A 21301-nucleotide genomic window follows, 5' to 3' on the forward strand; every position below is an offset into this window, starting at 1 on the left:
TGCCCCAGGTCACACAACTAGCAAGTGTGTGAGTCTAGGTTTGAACTCAGGGCTTCTTGACTTCAGGTTTAGAGCTTTATCCACTGTTGCCACCATATTATCTTTCACAGTTATCTTTATAGATAGATGTCTATCTACTTTATAGACATCTTTATAGATAGATGTCTATCTTTGTGGAACTTTGTTTGAAAAAAGTCTTTAAAGCTACTCTCTGATTCACCAAATCAAATATTGTTTTATAGTCAACAACAACAAAAATAAACCCAGTGGGATCATACATTTACTCCATCTTTCAATCAGTCATGTACCCATAAAGATGTAGTTTCCTGTGAAATATCAGTTATGAATGTCTGTCTATTCCTTTTCCATGTTTTCATCAAGAGTACTTTCAGTCCATATGTATATCATCTTTTTAAAACTTTCTTTTATTTTTTCAATTATATGTAGAAACTACTTTTGACAATTGTTTTCTGATATTTTCTGATTCAGATTCTCTCTCCTCCCCACAGGTGGTAAATAGTCTGATATATATTATACCAGTGCTTTCATGCAATACATATTTCCATATTCCCCAGGTTGTGATAGAAGACATATCACACATTCAATAAAAAACACACAAAGAGGGTATATTTTGATCTGCAATCAGATTTCAACAGTTCGTTCTTGGGCTGGGGATAGCATTTTTTTATCATGAGTCTCTTGGGGTTATCTTGAGACTTTGTTTTGCTGCATTTGTGTATCATCTTCACAAAAGTTTCTCATAGACATGAGAAAATTAGCATATGGGTCAATAATTATGTAATTTATGTCTTGGATAATATCATCTATGATTTTTTCAATCATTTAATATCTTCCCTCTTTTAGAAATTGTAAGAATTAGTAACATTTCAGAACCCTTAAATTATATCATCTCCAGCATGATCTTCTTCTGTCTAATCTAGTTTACTTATTCTTTCTGTTTTCGTTGTCCTTAGAGCAATTTCTACTTTGTAGAATATGTTGGGAGGTAATGAGCTGTATGAGTCTGTGTGTGGGAGTTTTATTATCACTGATGCAGCAAATAACTTGTTACAGAAATGTTGACAAATCTTTCCCTTTTTTTCTATTTGTAGTTTTTCTGGTTTTATCTTTGAATGTTATTGGGCCAATTGGGCCAATTAGATCAACCTCACACTATACTTTCTATAAAGTTATTTTTTCCTGTAAAGTTTTTCACAATTTTATAAGGTGATATGGCTCATAATCTTTCACCATCCTTCTCTGTGCAAATTTAACTTTTAAGAATACAATTTAAGAATACAAATAAGTTTGTTGTAGAACCCAGTGTTGTTGGTGATTTTTGGTTTCTGTTCAAACATGATGATTTAACTGTATAAGGGTTTATGATTCATAAATGACTTTCATAGAGTCTGTTACAATATAGTCAACTTCATATTTTGTGATATTGTCTCATAATTTCTGATTCTCTTTTGGAAGAAAGTATTCATGATATATAGGCATGAGACTTCTGAGTAATTTACAAGCCTTTGGACTCATTTATTTCTCATACTTTAGCCATGTTTTCCACTGTGAAAAGCTGTAATAGCTTCAACCTGACAATCAAACTATCAGTGCCAAGACACAGGAAATGCAAAAGGCAAAGAGACTGACCTTCATGATTGCCAAGATATAATAAAAAAAAAAGTTGCCACAACAAGGAGACAAAGAATCCAGAAATCTCATTAGCCAACAATTCCTTGATCTCCTTGTGGAGAAAGAATGACAGCCAAAGACAAGTTACTTTAGAATATAAATGTATTCATAAAACACTACAGAAGATTCTGGAAGACTATAAGTAGTGTGATCTTCTGAAACAGCAAAAGGAAGGGAAAAAGTCTTATGAAACTCACTATGAGACTCAAATGGACCATATCATCCGGTCAGCTTACAGTTCTGTTCACTTCACTTTGCATCAGTTCATATTAGTCTTCCCATGTTTTTCTGAAACCATCCTCCTCATTATTTCTTATAACACAACAGTACTCTATTGCAATTACAAACAACTAGTTCAGCCATTCCCCAATTGATGGGCAATGAAGCCTTATATTCAAGCAGTCATATGGGGATATTGCTGAGGAAATGTATGATTGGAAAAGGAAACAGATGTAGGAAAGCAGGAGATCATGAGTGGATAAGCCTAAACACACCACTTATATCTAACACTGCTTTCATATTCAAGAAATGTAACAAGCCTTAGAGGAAGGCATTCAGAATATTGGGTAGATTCTCTATGGAGCATCTGTGGAAGAGCAAGGATGCAAATCACTAAGAATAAGAAAATGTGGATAGGTTCACTTCTTTCACAACTGAATCCTGAACCACATTTTCATTTAAGTCATTAATAATAAAAAGTATATGATGATTTAACTTGGAAATTTTATTTAATTCTTTTTTAAAAACCCACAATTTTCTTTATAGAATTTCTCTACTCCTTATCTTCCATAGTAGATATTGTCATATAACCTGCAATTATCTTTTTTTTTTAATTTTTGAACCCTTACCTTCTATTTTGAAATCAATACTGTATATTGGTTCCAAAGCAGAAGAGTGGTAAGGGCTAGGCCATGGGGGTTAAATGACTTGCCCAAGGTCACACAGCTAGGAAGTGTTTGAGACCAAGTTTGAACCCAGGACATCCTATTTCTAGACCTGACTATCCACTGAGCTCCCTAGTTACCCCCCTGCAATTATTTTTATAACAGACTTTTTGTTTAGGCTCATCATGAGCACTGCAAGACAGGATAACCAAATGTTTCATGAAAAAAAATGTCTCGTCTCCTTTGCTGTATTCAGGTTCCCAGAACCTATTTGAACCCATTCTTTATTCAAAGCCACTGCTCATCAGGCCATTTTTCTATTGAATCTCTTCAATCTAGACAGAATTAAACACACAATTCTATAGTAAGGTAAAAGGTCTTTTACTCAAAACCAGATGAATGATAAACCAAGAGTTAAAATAAATTTTAAGTACTCCATCACCCATTTTCTAAAACTATTTCCTTCCATATTTCTAGTCCTAGAAGGCTATGAGTTTACCTACTTGTCTCCATTCTTTCTGCAGGGCAAGTTAGGGAACCAAAAAACTAATGAAAATTTGGTAGTGCAATGCTGAAATCTCAATATCTAAAAAGGCTCCCCTGGTATCTGCTGCCATTGCTTCCTACAGGGAAATAGTAAAGCTTATATATTTACAAGGTGAAGCTTCTACTGAAAGTACTAGTCTTAGGAATGAGAGGAAGTCAAATGTTAACTCCAATGAGTGAGTTATAATCCAAGGAAAGCTTCCTGATTCCATGCCCATTTTTTTCTTCCTTTTTGTTTTTGTCTTTTTCTCCTCCTCTTCTCATCCCACCTAACTTCAAAAATTCCTACATCTTGTCCTTCATGGGATACCTCTGTCTAGCTTTTCATGGCCATGTTACAAGTGACACCCTTCCAACCACTATGCAGCTATAATTCCTTCATTCATATGCCAGTGATCTATGAGCAAAATACTTTACCATCATTGGCAAGGGAGATGCAACTATTTCATATTACATTTGTCTTGGTATGCATGATGAAACCACCTTTCTTTATATAGTCTATCTATGGGCCATGTCGCACTCAGCTGTGACTTTTATATCTCTTGATTTCTTTTTCTTTAAAAATAAATTTTATTGATATCTTTTGTTTTTTGTGCCATGCAGATTTCCCCTTGTATTCTTTCTTTTCATCCTTCCCAAAGAGTCATCTTATAAATCAAATATTTTTTTAAAGAAAAAGAGAGAAAACAAACAAAGCTAATCAATACATTGAAACAATCTGACAGTATTTACAAGTCCCAAACCTCTGCCCTGACCCCAACATCTCTGCAAAGGAACAGGAGATATATTCTCATATCTCTTCTTTGGAGTTTAGTTTATACTTTGAAATTTTGAACCATTTATTTATTTATTTGGGGGCAGTAGTTGTCTTTCCATTTGCATTATGTATATTGTTTTCTAGTTCTGCTTCCTTAATAGTGCATCATTTCATGTAGATCCTTCCATGCTTCGATGTATTCATTGTATTTATTATTTCTTATAGAATGGGAATGCTCCATTATATTCATTTACCACAATTTATTTAGTCATTCCCCAATTGATGGGCACCTACTCTGTTTCTAGTTCTTTGCTACCTCAAAAAAAAGTAATAGAAAGATAGATCCATTCCCTGCGCAGAAAAATTATGACTGTTCTATTTGAAAGTCTTCCTAAGCATTGGAGCAATCATACTGTCCTCTAAATATGCCTTGTTAATTCCCAACTTTTGGCTTTTTTTTATTGTCCTGCTCCCATTTCCTTTCCTTTCTTCCCTATTTATTTAAATCCTACCTCTTTTGTCCATCAATGGGGAATGGTTGAACAAGTTGTAGTATATGATTATAATGAAATACTACTGTGCTGTAAGAAATGACAGGCAGGATCATTTCACAAAAATCTGGAAAGACTTACACGAACTGATACAAAGAAAAGTGAACAGAACCAGAACATTGTACATAGTAACAGTAGTATTTTTTGATGAATAACTGTGAATGACCTAGTTATTCTCAGCAATACAGTATGATTCAAGGCAATCTCAGAGACTCAGGATGAAAAATATCACCCATCTCCAGGGAAAGAATTGATGGGAGTCTAAATGCACACCAAAACATACTATATTTCACTTTCTTTCTCTTTTTTTTGTTTGAGATCTCTCATACAAAATTACTAATGCTGACAAATGTTTTACCTGATTGCACATATAAAATTGATATCAGATTGCTTGATCTAAGAGAAGAGGGAGGGATATAAGAGAAAAAGGGGGAAGTGAAGGAAAGGGAGAGAATTAGGAACTCAAAAAATTTTAAATGAATGTTAAAAAAATGTTTTTACATATAATTGAGGAAAAAATATTGAAATATTATTTTTTAAAAATCTTACCTCTTCTCTAAAGCCCAGTGGCAGTACAGGGAATATGGGTGGTAATGGATTTAGGAGGCACAAGGTAGAAGTCAGTATTGAGAGAGACAGAGCAAAAGTCAGGAGTGGGAGCAGCCTAGTTCTGGGAAAGTACTTGGAAAGTGGTAGAGTTGAGCAGTTAGATGGCACAGTAGACCAAGTGCCCAGCCTGAAGTCAGGAAGACTCATCTTCCCGAGTTCAAATCTAGCCTTAGATCCTTCCTAGCTGTGTGACCCTGGCAAATCACATAACCCAGTTTGCTTCAGTTTCTTTATCTGTCAAATGAGCTGGAGAAGGAAATGGTAAACCACTCCAGTATCTTTTTCCAAGAAAACCCCAAATGGGGCCATGGAAAGTCAGACACAACTGAAGAGACTTAAACAACAACAGATCTGGGGAGCTTGATGAGTAGTTCATCCTGGATGCAAGACAATGGGTTGAACACAGATGAGCAGGAAAGCAGCCAGGTGGAGCAATGGATTGAGAGCCAGGCCTAGAGATGGGAGGTCCTGCATTCAAATCTGAACTCTGACATTTCTTACTCGTGTTACCCAAATTGCCTACTCCTTATCACTCTTCTGTCTTAGAACCAGTATATAGTATTAATTCTAAGATGGAAGATGAGAGTTAAAAAAAAAAAAGAAAATAGGTGAGTAGGAGGCAAAGGATACAATGTATTGTGTTAGCAGCAGCAGCAGCAATACAATGATTCATTCAACAAGGAGTCTAGAAATAGGAAGAGACTTTCTAGAGGATAGTGGGCCAAGGCCTGGAGCTGATCATCAGGAACCAGGAAATCCACAGTAACCTAAAGAGCAAGAAAGGCAAAGTAGTTAGGAGATCCACATGAGGCTCCAGCAACAAGAAGACCTTGATACAGTGAAAACTTTGGACCAGAACCAAAAAGCTTCTCTTGTTCCCAGATGCTAACCCATTTCCCAAACTACTTCATATTTATTCTGCATATACTAGGACACACACACACACACACACACACACACACACACACACACACACATGTATGTATTTGTTGTCCCCCACCTTTGAATGTGAAGTCCTTGAGAGCAATAATTATTTAACTGTTGTCTATGTATCCCTAGCATTTAGCACTGTGTGTGGCCCATAGTAGGAACTTAATACATGTTATTAATTGGTTGGTTAGTGATTTACTTCTTACTGTAAGGGCAAGAAATAAAGTCACAGCCATTCTGCAAAGGAACAATTCTCTGGCACATAGAGTAAGTTCAGCTTTATTTATGAAGCAGAAAAAGGACTGGCTGTGGGGTCAAAAGATCTAGGTTCAAATCCCAGCTTGCTATTTACTCCTTGTGTTATTTTTGGCAAGTTCTTTAACCATTCAGCTTCAATTCCATACCTGTGAAATGAGGCATTTGTATTCAATGGCCTCTAGGATCCTTTCCAGCTTTAAATCTATGATCCTTTAATACTTTCCTGAACCCTCAAGTCCACAGTGATTTTTTCCATTCCTCCACATTTCTCTGGTACTTCCTGCTCTACTCAATTAATAGTAGCAAGCATTGAGATATTACTTTAAGGTTTACAAAGTGCTTTATAGATATTATCCTGAAGTAATAACCCTGAGAGGTAGATGCTATTATTATCCCTGTTTTACATATAAAGAAACTGAGTCATATAGAAATTAAGTGACTTGCCCAGGGTCACATAGCTAGCAAGCAGGGTTGTTTTGAACTTCTCTGCTTTTTTTTTTTTAAACCCTTACCTTCCATCTTAGGATAAATACTGTGTATTGGTTCCAAGGCAAAAGAATGGTAAGGGCTAGACAACAGGAGTTCAGTGACTTGTCCAGGTGCCCACAGCTAGGAGATATCTGAGGCCAGATTTGATCCCAGGACTTCCCTGTCTCTAGACCTGGCTCTCAATCTACTGAGCCAACTAGCTCTCCCCAAATTCATGTTTTCTTGACTCTGGGTCCATCCCCTTTTCCCATGTGCCATGTACTTGTCTTATTGGGCAGGTATCATTCAGCCTTCTCTTATTCAGTTTCTCAAACAGTATGGAAATATCAGGTGATTTCTTGGGGAGACTGGTGTTATCCAGAACGTGTAAGTCTTGTACTCATGTTAGTTTTGTTTTTGTTTTTCAGAGGGTGTTGTTCCCGGGCCACCTACTGACCTCTCTGTGACAGAATCCACCAGGAGTTATGTTGTGCTTAGCTGGAAGCCGCCTGGTCAGCGAGGTCATGAGGGCATTATGTACTTTGTGGAAAAGGTAAAGCTTCAGTGTCAATATTTTCCCTTATATTTCTAAAGGCTTTCCTAAGTAAAGAGACTTCTAAACCTCAGAGTTGTCATTGTCCCACAGGGCATTAGCTTTTTGGTGAAGTCTTTCATTGAGTCTCCAGGTGGTGCAGGAGATAATGTGCTGGGCTTGGAGTCAGGATGATTCCTTTTCCTAAATTCAAATTCAGCCTAATATATGCATTAGTTGTGTGACCCTGGGCAAGTAAACTATTCCTGTTTGCCTCAGTTTCCTCATGTTGTGGAGTATTAAAGTTGAACACCCAGGGTTTGGGAAGGATACCTTTTGCAAGAATGCAAGATTCTAAAACTTAGCTTAAAAATAAAAGAGAAATTTATTAATTTAGAAAGTAATGTTGAGAATGACCAGGAGGATAGTATAGGTGGAACAGCAAGATGGAAGGCTGCTTCCAGAATCCATCAATTCTGGGGATTATATACTCTTTACAACAGTGGGGATGTGATGCTGTGTCATGGTGAGGATGTGATTCGAATTTTTTAAAAAAATTTTAATTAATCAATTTAGAACATTTTTCATTGGTTACAAGAATCATATTCTTTCCCTCCCCTCCCACCACTCCTTCCTGTAGTCGACACTCAATTTCCCTGGGTATTACATGTATCCTTGATCAAAACCTATTTCCATGTTGATGTTTGCACTAGGGTGATCATTTAGAGTCTACATGCCCAATCATATCCTCCTTGACCCATGTAATCAAGCAGCTGTTTTTCTTCTATGGTTCTACTCCTGCAGTTTTTCCTTGAATGTGGATAGTGGTTTTTCTCATAGACCCCTCCAAGTTGTTCAGGATCACTTCATTGCCACTAATGGAGAAGCCCATTACATTCGATTGTACCACAGTGTATCAGTCTCTGTGTCCAATATTCTCCTGGTGCTGCTCCTCTCACTCTGCATCAATTCCTGGAGGAATTTGAAGATGTGATTCTAGAGTGGTAAACACTCAGGCATTTGGGGGTGGGGGGTTGGTCAACTGACCGGAGTCTGCCTGAAGACCCTCATAGTTTAGGGGACAGATGGATGTCTGAGATACAGTCCGATGGTATCCAAGTGTAGCCTGGAGGTACATCTCTATGTCCATCTATGTCCATCTCAAATCTAAAGGACAGTCCAAGGATGATAAAAATTGAAGGGTTTTATAGAAGTTATCAGATGTTATTGGATTAGGAATAACAAGGACAGAAAGGGAGTAAAGGAATTTCCCTGCTTTACCTGAGTTTGGGGGTACAATGCCCATGCCAGCAGGGTTTATGAGAGAAGGGTTTGGGGGGAGAATGCTCTGTTAAGAGTGTAGAGAATGAATTGGGGTGTCAGGAATTTATTGTTAGGAAGACCAATGAGGAGTCTCTTCTTGAATTGTTTAGTCAATTAGGCCTGCCCAAAGTTTCGTGATACTGGAGTGGTTTGCCATTTCCTTTTCCAGCTCATTTTACAGGTAACAAATGGAGGCAAACAGGGTTAAAAGTGACTTGCCCAGGGTCACACGGCTAACAAGTCAGAGGCTAGATTTGAAGTCAGGAAGACATCTTTCCTGACTCCAGAGTCCAACACCCAGCAGTCACTTAGTTGTCCTTGGGAGTTTCTTACAGTAATTTAAATCTGTGAGAACTCAAGTAAAGTGGCTACATGTCTAAGTGAGTTTATGGAAACATGAAAATTGAATGACAATTATATATTGACATGCAAATGTTCTTTGGACTCTCCTGACAATGCCTTCTACCTTCACATACTAATGAAGATAAAATCCAAGGGCCATAGATTTTCCCTTGTTAACTGACCTCTTTGACAAGTACATCTTTCTTTTACCCTAACAACAGCAAAAAAACTTTATCACAAGCATCTTCCAGCTTCTGATCAGAGGAAAAGGAAATCTTATAGCACAGTCTAATTTTACAAATGAGTACCTTAGAGAAATGTCTTTAATTTTTAGTTTCTTAGAAGTTCTTTGGTTTTACACAAGGTAGAACTAGGATAGAGATGTGGCCAAAGCTTCCTGATGCTGTGGAAGTCGGGGAAAGGAAACAAGCATTTATTAAGTACAAACTATATGTGAGGCTTTGTGGTAAGCACTTAATATTCTTTCATTTTAAATTCACAACAATCTTGTGAAGGAGATGCTATTATCATCCTTCATTTTACAGATGAAGAAACTGAGGTAGGCAAAAGTGAATCAAGTTGCCCTACTCTGCAAAAGAAAGAGAGAAAGGTGCATTTTAAGTCTTCATCAGGGCCAGACTTAACTATTCCACTTTTACAGAGCTCCTCTCTCCCTCCATCCCTCCCTCCCTTCCTCCCTTCCTCCCTTTCCTCCTTCCTCCCTTCCCTCCTTCCTTCCTCCCTCCTTCCCTCCCTCCCTCCCTCCCTTCCTCCCTCCCTTCCTCTCTTCCCTCCTTCCTTCCTTCCTTCCTTCCTTCCTTCCTTCCTTCTTTCCTTCCTTCCTTCCTTCCTTCCTTCTTTCCTTCCTTCCTTCCTTCCTTCTTTCCTTCCTTCCTTCCTTCCTTCCTTCTTTCCTTCCTTCCTTCCTTCCTTCCTTCCTTCCTTCTTTCCTTCCTTCCTTCCTTCCTTCCTTCCTTCCTTCCTTCCTTCCTTCCTTCCTTCCTTCCTTCCTTCCTTCCTTCCTTCCTTCCTTCCTTCCTTCCTTCCTTCCTTCCTTCCTTCCTTCCTTCCTTCCTTCCTTCCTTCCTTTCTTCCTTCCTTCCTTCCTTCCTTCCTTCCTTTCTCTCTCTTTCTCTCTCTCTCTCCTGTTCTTTCCATTTATATTCAGTCAACAAGTATTTATTATTTACTGTGTGCCAGCACTATGTTAAGCACTGAGGATACAAAGAAATATAATGTGTAAATAATTATTAGGAACAAGATATATGTAGATGAAAATTAATTTGAGAGGGGAAGGTATGTGATAGTAATTATTATGCATATATACATATATATTGTCTTCCTGATTGTTTACTTTGAATCAGTTTGTATAAGACTTTCAGTATCTCTCTAGTCTTCATCTTTATTATTTTCCTTAAAATTATTTTAAATTATGAAACGTCCTTTTTTTTTCCTTCTCACCTGTCTTCAGCCACTGAAAAGGAAAGAAAGGGGGCAACTGGGGGGCTCAGTGGATTGAAAGCTAGGTCTAGAGATGGAAGGTCCTGGGTTCAAATCTGGCCCCAGACACTTCCCAGCTTTGTCACCCTGGACAAGTCACTTAACCCCCACTGCCTGGTTCTTACCACTCTTTTGTCTTGGAATCAATTGATTCCAAGATGGAAGGTAAGAGTTTTAAAAAAAAAAGGAAAGGAAAGAAGTGAAGGAAGCATGGAGGGATGGAAGGAGGGACAGAAGGAAGGAAGGAAAGCAGGAAGGAAGGAAGGAAGGAAGTGTTGTGTAAATGAATCCATTTTTTCAGATGACTCATCTTAGACCTCTGATCAACTTTGGCCATATCTGCCCTATTTCCTCCATCAGGTTTTAGAACTTTCCTGTGACTAAGCATAGCTGAGCCTGTAATGGATAATGGAATGCTTTTATCAGCACATCTATTGAGAGAGAAAAGTCACTGGCTACCAACATCTGTGGAAAATGTATCATGGCTAGAGCAGTATACTAGGTGTCTTGGGGGAGCACAACAGAATCAGAAGAGAAGGTCCCTAATTTTAAGGATTTTTACAGTTCATCAAGGGAGATATGTCAATGTGGAATCATCCCATGTTGAAAGATAGAATACAGAGGAATAGCTCGAGTATGTTTACATAGCACAAACCAAATGAAAGCTTGTCTTCCTGAGTCTAAGATCATCTCTAATGAACACGTTTGATCTATTGACTTTTCTTATGAAAAATGTTTTTGTAATTAATCAGTAGAGACTGTTCTTCTTCCTTCCCTCTGTTCCTCACTCCCAACATTTTGGGTGAGAATGCCTGTTGGGACATCTAAAGGATATTCAATGCCTCTGTCACAGATAAGAGAGCAAATAAAGCACATAGAAGTAGCAGCAAACCACAGGAGAAGACTCCAGACGCTCAGGCCAGAGACTAGGTTAACATAAGATGTCCTTGTAGTTATGATTTAGGATGTCATCCATATGAGGCATACATGCCTGAGGTGAGGGTGGCCATACTGTATTATGGCAAACAAGTAATAGAAGCCCTATAAGACTGGCTGTGTAATGGTCAATCTTTTGGAACATCTTGAATATGGACTTACTGTGAATGAACCCTCTAATAGCACATTTTAGGTATTACATGACATGTATTTCATAAAAATTATTAATAATAGCTGATATGTACATAGTACTCTAAGGTTTATAAAGTGCTCCATATATACTACTCTAATTTGTACAATAAATCTAAAATGTAGCTACTATTATTACCTTCATTTTACAAATGATAAGAAAATTGAAGTTCAGATAGGGAAGTGACTTGACCACCATCCTACAACCAAGTGTTAGGCATGAGATTTGAATCCATATTTCTCCTAACTTCCCATTTCAGTTGGTTTTACCTTAGACTATACTATACTTTTTTTTTAATGGAAGAGAAATGAAATTTTCTAGGTTCTCCAACATGCATTCCCTTTATGACTTCACTAGGAGGAATGGGAGATGAGTAGATAGGGAAAAGGAGGAAAAGTCCCCTGGATGAACTCTCATTTCATGTTACTGTGTAGTGTTTTGTTCATAGACTCTTCTTTAAGGAGCAGAAAAAAGCTTGAGCATATTTGCTTATCTTCCTCACAAAACATTTGCCTAAACTTAATGGGCACACAGAACAATAACTTTTATTTGTCATTGCTAGAAGATCGCATATCAGGAACTATGCATCCAGTTAACCTTTGACTGTAGATTCCTTTTTTTTTTTTTAATTTTAATCCTTCCCTTCCCTCATAAAATCACTGTGTATTGGTTCTAAGGTAGAAGAGCTAGGCAATGGGAGTTAAGTGACTTGCCCAGGATCACATAGTAGATTCTTGAACTGATTTAAACTGAGATTTTTCCTGAAAGGGCTACTTATGTCTTAGAAACAGAAAATTGCCAAACCATTTAACCAGGTCTCCAGCACTTTTCATTCTCTATCAATGCTAATATAACCAAGCTCCTTGTCGTGCCTTTCCATCATGATCCCAACCCCCAAAAGGTACAAGGTAGTCTTTATAATCTATGCTTGCTCAGTTTATTTATTCACACTAAGATAAAAGTGATTGATCACAACATAAAGTATTACCCAATGGTATAAAAGGCTTAAAATTAAGGGAAAAAACTCTATAAACTTAAATTCTTCTAATTTAAATAAAATTTTAGACCTCAGCCCCTACTAGGGGCTAGAGTTTTACAGAAATATTCTGAACTCAAGTCTTATTTTTTACCCATTCTTCCTATGAATAAATATGACCCTACTTCTAAAACTCTGAGTCCAAGTCTTTCTGAATTTTAGTCTTAGCAAAACCTGGACATAGTGAAAAAGGGAGAAGGTAATCCTTAAGATGTCCAGGAACTTTCAGTATTATTACTGACAAAGGTAGGAATAATGGCAATCCTTTGAGTTTATACAACACTTTTCCTCCAAAGATCTCCAGGTCCTGCAGCCTTCTTTTAGTATGATGAAGTGAACTAGAATTAAAGTAAAAATCTTCATTGAACCTTAGGGAAAAGGCCAAATTTTTTATTCTGAAACTAAAGCCAGGAAAGAAAGAATATCTCCACTGAGTCATTAAATTGAAACTTATTTTGAGTAGCACATTCTTAATGATTCAGCTCAGTTCGATTCAATTAAACATAATTATTAATCATCTGTGTTTGGTACCATGCTAGATGCTAGGGAAGGGTAGAAATTGGGGAAGAAGATTAAGGGAATGTTTTGTTTTTGTTTAGTCTTTTCATTTGTGTCTGACTTTCCATGACTCCATTTGGGATTTTATTGGCAGAGATATTGGAGTGATTTGCCATTTCCTTTTACAGCTTATTTTACAGATGAGGAAACTGAGGCAAATAGGGGGTTAAGTGATTTAATCAGGTCATCCAGCTAATTAAGTATCTGAGGTCAGATTTGAACTCAGAAAGAAGTCTTCCTGACTCTAGATCTGACACTATCCACTGTACCATCGACCTGGCAAACTAGAAAGACCTTAAGTACAGCCATAACAAGCACAGAGTGACCAGAGCTTTAAAGAGCACTGACATCCAGGGACACATTTTCTCTCCATGGGCATAAGCTTCTTCTTTCAGCTGACCACCATCCCCCCACCTTCATCATATTCTTCTAAGCTTGGGCTCTCTGGGAGATGGGCCATCCACTGATATATCCCTAACTGGACTCTCCTCTGTGCCTCCCCCACTGAATCTGGTCCAGATATTAAGAACAATAGCCAGCATCTATATGGGACTTTCTATGTGCCAGAGAGGGACCACTAGATTACAGAGTGGATAGAGTGCCAGGTCTTAAGTTGGAAAAATTTATCTTTGTGAGTTCAAATCTGGCCTCACATACTTAATAGCTTTGTGACCCTGGGCAAGTCACTTAACCCTGCTTACTACCATTTCCTCATTTGTAAAATGAGTCAGAGAAGGAAATGGCATACCACTCCAGTATCTTTGCCAAGAAAACTCCAAATGGGGTCATGAAGCCTGAACAAAATGTGCCTGGCACTGTGCTGAGTACTTTATATTTATTATCTCATTTAATTCTCACAACCCTGGAAAGTAGGTGCCATGATTATTCCCATTTAATAGTTGAAGAAACTGAGGCATGTAAAGGGTGAAATTATGGCTGAGACTGAATGTATAATTAATTTAGGTCGCCAAGGATTTTATTTATAAAAATCCTAATGAAAAACCCAAATAATAAAATACCCAAGTCAGCTAGGGATTTATGGAGATTTTAATTAATAAAGAGAGAAGGAATTAAGGGAAGGAGAGAAAACAAGAGAGAAAGAATTAATTAAACTGCTCTGGCTCAGGCTGAGCCAAGAAATAGTTAAAGGCCTAGGCCAAAGTGGCCTCCCTGAGCCAAAATGAAAGGGAGTATGAATCTTGAAATTTCTCAGACTTGTGAATGTTAAAAGATTCTCAGACTGTACCTTAGAACATTTGGTTAAGACCATTCCCCATTTTAAACAATGAAGCTACTTAGATCTAAAATGTGAGAACTCTACTTAGATCAGAAATGGGAAGACCTCTACTCCACCCATACTTAAGACTGCTTTAGGGAAGAAAACTCCTTGCAGAACAATGAAAAGTACTTAAACCCATACTTAAGCCATGCCTATTTTTAGAATTAATTACAAAGGGGTGCTATTTACCTATAAAGGTCAGGCAACTTGTGAACTTAAAAGGAGCAAAGAGGAAAAAACTTACACAGAGATTCTAACCTACTCAGGTGTGGATTACTAAAAGGATTAATCTACTCAGGTGTGAATTCAGAATGAGCTGTCCTTTGGAAAATGTCTACTGTGATTGGTAGATGGAAGAACTTAGGAGAGGTAACATAGGAGAAAACCCGCTATATAAGAAAAAGGAGAGACTGTTGATAAAAGTCTTAAGATATACAGGCTCTTGAGAGACAATCTCTAAGGAGGTCTTTCAAGGGAGGCTGACTCTGGCTGGAACTCCCTCTGGGGAGACTCTGTCACTAGAATCCTTGCTTGGACAGATCTTGTGGTGAGTGATTAAGGACTGACTGATCTTTTCTCTTAAAGGCTTAGGCCTGGGTTGGCCAGGGCTGCCCTGGGCTGGCTTATCCTTTTCTCATTATTTCCTTTTTCTCTCTCTCTCTTTCTTTGATTCCTCATTGTATTATTAATTAAATTCTCTATAAAAACCAGTTGACTTGGGTATATTCATAATTGGGAATATTTTCCCTGGTGACCACCTTAAATATTTGATTTTAAAACAAGACACTGTGGTGAAAACATATTTCCTGCAGTCACAATTTACTCACCCACTCTTATATCTATAACAATTTAAGTCTTCCACCATTTTAACTAACTACAGTTTACAACCTCAACCATTTAAACTATTACAGTTTATGGCAGCCACTCTTTTAAATGCCACAGGAGTCAGTCTTATCACTCACCACGAGACTGTCTCCAAGCTGGGTTCCAGTCCTCCACGCAACTCAATTTCCTGAACTGAGTTCAGAATCTAATTCACTTCCTAACTGACTTCTCATTCTGAATTGAATTTCTGAACTGTTCCTTCGCCTCCTTTTAAAGAGAATTTTCTCTTATGTCACCTCCCCTAAATTTTCACATCTACCAATCACAGTAGACTCTTTTTTCCAAGACTGCCCATTCTTAGTTCTCACCTTCTTTGGTTCTCACCTTCTCTGGTTAGATTATATCTTTTGAGTACTTCACACCTCTTTGTTAAGTTATTTGACCTTTTTAGGTACTAATTTAACCTTTATAGGTACTTAACACCTTTTTGTATTAGATCTAAAAACAGACTTAGCTTAAGGTTCTAGCTTCACTATAAGGTATGAGTTAAGTACCTTCATTGTTCAATCAGGAGTTTACAACTTTTATCTTCCCCTAAAGTATGTCTACTTAGGGTGGAGTAATTTTAAAAGTTCCTAATACATTCCTGATTCTTGTTAGACCAAGTATCTCCATTGTTACAATAAGGGAATAGCTAAACCAAATCTTCTAAGGTACAGTCTGAGTAGTCTTTAAGATTCACAGGCAACAGTTAAGAGATTTGCTCCTGTAGCTAGTATTTTAGGCCAATATTGACCTCAGATTTCTCCTGACTCTAGGCCCCATGCTCTGTTTATGGCACCATCTAACTGCCCCAGGTATTCAGATTCCTAATTACTGCTCTGGCTTTAAGTATGCTGTAAATCTATACTGGATTTCCTATGCTGGATCATCCAAGCACTGGCTCAGCTAAATATGGAGGAAGAGGTTTATTCTCACAAGCCTGGCCTTGATGTACTAAATTTTCCCAGCCACAATAACTTATAAAACCATACATTAAAGCACATGATCCATATCAATGGATATTGGAATACCAGTAATGATGACCCTTTGAAGCAATGAAGTAACTTATGGAATCTAAGAGACAAATAGTGATCTTTTCCATCTAGAAGCCAAGCGAACAAGCATTTATTAAGCACCGGATACTGTATAATGGACATTGCACTAAGTTCTGGTACAAAGTCAAGAATGCTGGCTGTCAGGGCTACATTTGCCTCCTGTGTTCTGTGTTCCGACTCTCTGACACTTCAGAGGGTTACAGGCTCAGAGATTTAGGGCTACCAGGAACTTAGAGGTCATCAAATCCAACATTTCCCAGGTGGGAGGAAAATGAAACCCAGAGAGAGTAAGAGACCCTCTGGGGCTAACACAGCTAGTCTGAATCAAGGTTCAGTCATTGGTCTTCCTGACTTCAAGTCTGATATTTTATCCATTCCTTCTAGATTCCTGTTCCATTGCTTCATGAGCAATAGCACATGGTAGAGCCAAATGGCATGGTCAACCTGGGCTTCAAGTCTGAGATAGTCCCTTTTCTGAAAGTTTTTTGTTCCTCTAAATGCAGTGTGTGGCAGATACAGAGAACTGGCAGAGAGTAAACACGGAGATCCCTGTAAAGTCTCCTCGTTTTGCCTTGTTCGATTTGGCTGAAGGGAAATCCTACCGTTTCCGGGTTCGATGCTCTAACTCGGCAGGAGTTGGTGAACCCTCAGAAGCAACAGATGTTACTGTGGTTGGGGACAAACTTGGTAAGTACATAGCCAAGAATACATTTTATGATAACTTAAAAAGATCATTTGATTTCTTTTTTTATTAAAAAAATTTAAATTTATTTTATTAAATATTTCCCAATTTTAAAACATTAATGTAAAAAAAAAATTAAACTCTTACCTTCCAGCTTAGAATCAACACTGTATTTTGGTTCTAAGGCAAAAGAGTGTTAAGGACTAGGACAGATTTGAGCCTAGGACCTCCTGTCTCTAGGTCTGGCTCTCAATCCATTGAACCACTCAGCTGCCCCCTTAACATTAATTTTTAAGACATTTTGGTTTAGATTTTTTGATTGCAAAAGACATTCTAGAGGATATTTCTAACATGCCAGAAGTGGTAATATTCACATATTTCTAAAATAATTGAAACTAAAATTATGCTTATAAACTTACCAGACTAATATTTCATTGTTTTGGCTTTTGAAATGCAGACTTGATTTCAAACAATCAATAACTCATTTTTCTTTCTTCTCAGATATTCCCAAAGCCCCTGGCCGAATCATACCAAGCAGGAATACAGATACTTCAGTGGTTGTTACTTGGGAGGAATCAAAAGATGCTAAAGAGTTGGTTGGGTACTACATTGAGTCAAGTGTTGTTGGATCTGGTCAATGGGAACCATGCAACAACAATCCTGTGAAAGGCTCACGGTAACTGAAGTAAGAATGTGGAATGCTGGCAGGTGCTGGTGACCACACAGTAGAGTTCTGCCCCCAAGAGAGTATGGGTGAAATAAGCAAAGTAGTTAAACTAATTGGGCATTTACAAAAATCTAAAGGGAAATAGAAAAGATACTAAAGATATCATGAATTATTTATAAATGGATTTGAAATGTTATATAAACAATGCTTTTCTTACTCAAACTGTCATAAATTTGGAAACAGTGCCTTTCAACTCAATCAAAATAATCTTTGATTCTTTTTTCTCTTTTTTTCTAATCTTTCTTTTAATTCGATTTCTTTATACAATAACCAATATATGCCATTGGAATGTGAAGACTCACTTGGTTGTTACCAAATAGTATAAATTATGTAGGATTACATATAGCATGCAATTTGAAAAGTATTAATATTTATAAGATTCTAAGCATCAACCTAATTAAAATCAGTAGGATACCATGTCCCAAGATGGTATAACTTAGTTTTTTGTTAGTTTCCATGCTATGTGAAATATTTTTTATTATGCCTCACAGAGGTAGTTGGTATAGAAAGAGAATAGAAATTCATAGTCAGAAGAGAGCTTGTTCAAATCCTGCCTCTGACACTTTCTAGCTATATGACCCAAAGTAAATCATTTACCCACTCTGAGTCTCAGTTTATCCATATGTAGAAGGAGGATGATAATACCTGAGATATCTACTCACAGTACTAGGTTGAGAATCATATTAGAAAATGCTTATAATAGCCTATATATATGTATATATATATATATATCATCAGCTATTATTATTACATTTATTTATCATGAAGGATATTTTCAATTTCTTAGAGAAAATCCTCAGGAGTGAAAGTTCAGGACCAAATTGAGGTTGGCTTGAGAAACCTTTCACTCTCAGAGGGTCTACTTTAGTTATGGACCAACTTTGAATAATGAGGATATTATCAGGGGTGAATTAGTTCTTTTTCAGATCACTGGGTGCTGGAGAACAGAAGAAAAAAAAAACAAAACTGGGCCAGAAGACAGAGTATTAACTAAGGCATTTGCAGTGAATTCGCTTTAGCCTGGATTGAAGGCACAATTTCTTCACTGTATTTTTTCATTCTCTTCTCCTAAACTTTGTTGCACCTGCCTTAAAACAGCTACCCCAGGCAGTGCCTTTTTGGGTGGGTTCTGTTTCTGGAGAGGGTTGACACATTGGCCTCTCAAGGGCTAGGTTATAGGTTCTTGTAATAAATATTTTACAGCCCTAATAATCTTAATAGTAATGATCATAAGTAGACAGCTGTTACTTCCTCTGCTTTGACACCCTTACCGATGGGATATAACATTATCGTGATTCATAGAATAACTATTTTTAGCTTAATGGAGTGGAAATGTGATAAGTGTGAAGCTTCCCAAGGACTTTGTAGCTCATTAATGACTCCTTTATCTAAATGTCACAGCAAGATATGTCAGTGTGAAGTCAAAGTTACAATTCTGAAATCCATTTTTGTCATCTTATTTTCAATTCTTGGTAGAGTATTCCTGGTTATTCTATCTTGGTTGAGACAATGTCAGCACAAGAGAGATCCCTTTAAAGTAGAACTCATAATTATGGAATTCATTTTCTAATATCATATTTTTCAAGCCTTAGTGTAACTTCCCTAGTTATTGATCTTTACACAAGATGCCTGGAGACATGAACTGTAGCTCAGTGTTATGAACAGACAACTGATATCTTCTGTTGATTTCCCTGTTTTTGAATGAGTTTCAGGATAAATAACCAATATAAAAAAACATACCATGTTCCAAATCACTAATGTGATCCCTACAACAACCCTGGGAATAAGTACTATTATTAGTCCCATTTTATAGATGGGAGAACTGAAGCAAACAGAGATTAAGTGACTTGCTCAGGGACACATAAATAGTTATGGCTCTGAGGGCAGATCTGAACTCATGTCTTCAGAACTCTGGGCCCATCCTTCTATCCATTTAGAAAAACAACAACACCTAAACCCAAATGAGACTATATTTGAATTTAAGAGAACAAATACAAATATAATCTAGTTTGGGTTCAGATTTTTTTTAATGACACTTTCTCCCCAAATCAGAAACATTAAACTAGATTAGAAACTCATCTAAAACTTTCTATGGTGTAGAGAGAGGAAGGAGTAGCTGAGATACCTGGCAATAAATTCTGCTAAATAAATTAATTTTTTAAAAAGAAACTTATCTAATTCAGTTTTTTTTTTCTCTATCAGTTTACTCAGGGGAAAAGGAAAAAAATTCTGTCTGTTTTTGTTTTATTTTGGCTTCTTCTTTTAGGTTTATCTGCCACGGACTTGTTAACGGTCAAAATTATATTTTCCGAGTCAGAGCTGTGAATGCAGCTGGACTTAGTGAATATTCACAGGATTCAGAAGCAATTGAAGTGAAAGCTGCTATTGGTAGGTCTTCTCTCTGTGTTTTAAGTCAGTAGAAAAAAATGAATTTCAGTCTTTTTCATGAATAAAGTTGGGTGGTGGGTTTTTTTTCCCTTCTGAAAATGTTTTAAATTTCTTATATAGTCTAATGGTACCATCCTCAGGAGATCATTTTCTCTAGGTGACATCTAACATTTCATAGCTATCATCATGCAGTCATTCCATCCATCGCTTATCCAGTTTCTGTGTACCTGTAACCTTTTCATCTTGACAAGTCCAACCTTCCCCCAGATGTTTCTCATGAATCCTTGTGTGAAACTCCATTCTAACTTCATGCTCATCCTGGGAACCGTGGAGGGCTGGTCTGATTCCATCACATGGTATATCATCCATAATATACATCTTCGTGCTGCCTAAAAAAATCACTTCATCATCTAAGAGCCTGGTCTGTTTCCATCATTGATTCTACTACTATCATCATACATTGATCTCTACTAACTCCTCTAAAATTTCATGCATGTGATATAAAGCTGCTGGATCATTTCTGTTTCATCTCCATCTTCCAGGATAAAGCAGTTAAATACCTGTTCACTGACACTCATAGGGTGCTTTCTTCATTTTAATCCTATCTGAATGTATGAGATGTACCTCCAATCTTTTTTCCTTTGTAAAGGTGAAGGAAGCCAGGTAGTTCAAAAGAAGGTGAAATGGATATAGTGATGCTATACCAAAATATTTATGCTTATTCTTTATTCACATATTAGTTAAGATATTGATAATAAAGATGATGATGGCTAGAATTTCTCTAGCACTTGGAGGTTTGCAAAACACTTTACATGTTGTCTCATTTGACATTTATAGGGCCACATGGCTAGTGAATGGCTTGGGCAGAATTTGAATGTAGGTTTAAAAAATTCTAAGTCCTGTGGTTTATCCACTACATCCCCTAGTTAAGTATTGAATATTGGAAATATTTAACTATCATGGACAACATGACATAGTGCTTAAAGATCTACTAGCCTTTACACTTCTGATATACCTACTGTGTGACCCTGGGCAATTCATCTAATGTCTCAGCACTTTGGACAGATCTCTAAGACTTTAAGTTTCAGAGAGGGTGCCATCTGTATTGATAGAGAAAGTTTCCTCACCTGGGAGTTCCCTGTATCAGTGAAATCACAGGTTTGGTCTCTATCCCCTATTTAATATCAGTTA

At 37.3% G+C, this 21301-nt stretch overlaps 1 protein-coding gene and 1 long non-coding RNA gene across 5 annotated transcripts in view; one reads left to right on the forward strand and one right to left on the reverse strand.

Annotated features, from left to right (window-relative positions):
- LOC130458387 (uncharacterized) overlaps positions 1 to 17552 on the reverse strand; it is a 50848-nt gene extending 33296 nt beyond the window's left edge. For 2 of the 3 annotated variants that reach the window (XR_008917677.1, XR_008917676.1), the window contains exons 1-2: positions 17415 to 17552; positions 5670 to 5806 (exon numbers count right to left, since the gene is read on the reverse strand). This is a non-coding gene — a long non-coding RNA (uncharacterized LOC130458387). Of the gene's footprint in view, positions 1 to 5652; positions 5807 to 17414 lie in introns of those variants that run through there. The other variant, XR_008917675.1, reaches the window with a different exon arrangement.
- The window catches only part of MYOM1 (myomesin 1), a 181679-nt gene that overhangs the window by 84007 nt on the left and 76371 nt on the right, over positions 1 to 21301 (forward strand). For both annotated transcript variants that reach the window (XM_056823747.1, XM_056823748.1), the window contains exons 14-17: positions 7124 to 7248; positions 16817 to 17000; positions 17497 to 17671; positions 19989 to 20110. In XM_056823747.1, the coding sequence (XP_056679725.1) occupies positions 7124 to 7248; positions 16817 to 17000; positions 17497 to 17671; positions 19989 to 20110 (606 nt within the window). The remainder of the gene's footprint in view (positions 1 to 7123; positions 7249 to 16816; positions 17001 to 17496; positions 17672 to 19988; positions 20111 to 21301) is intronic.

This window comes from Monodelphis domestica, chromosome 3, assembly GCF_027887165.1.
Source record: "Monodelphis domestica isolate mMonDom1 chromosome 3, mMonDom1.pri, whole genome shotgun sequence".
Taxonomy (NCBI): Eukaryota; Metazoa; Chordata; class Mammalia; order Didelphimorphia; family Didelphidae; genus Monodelphis; species Monodelphis domestica.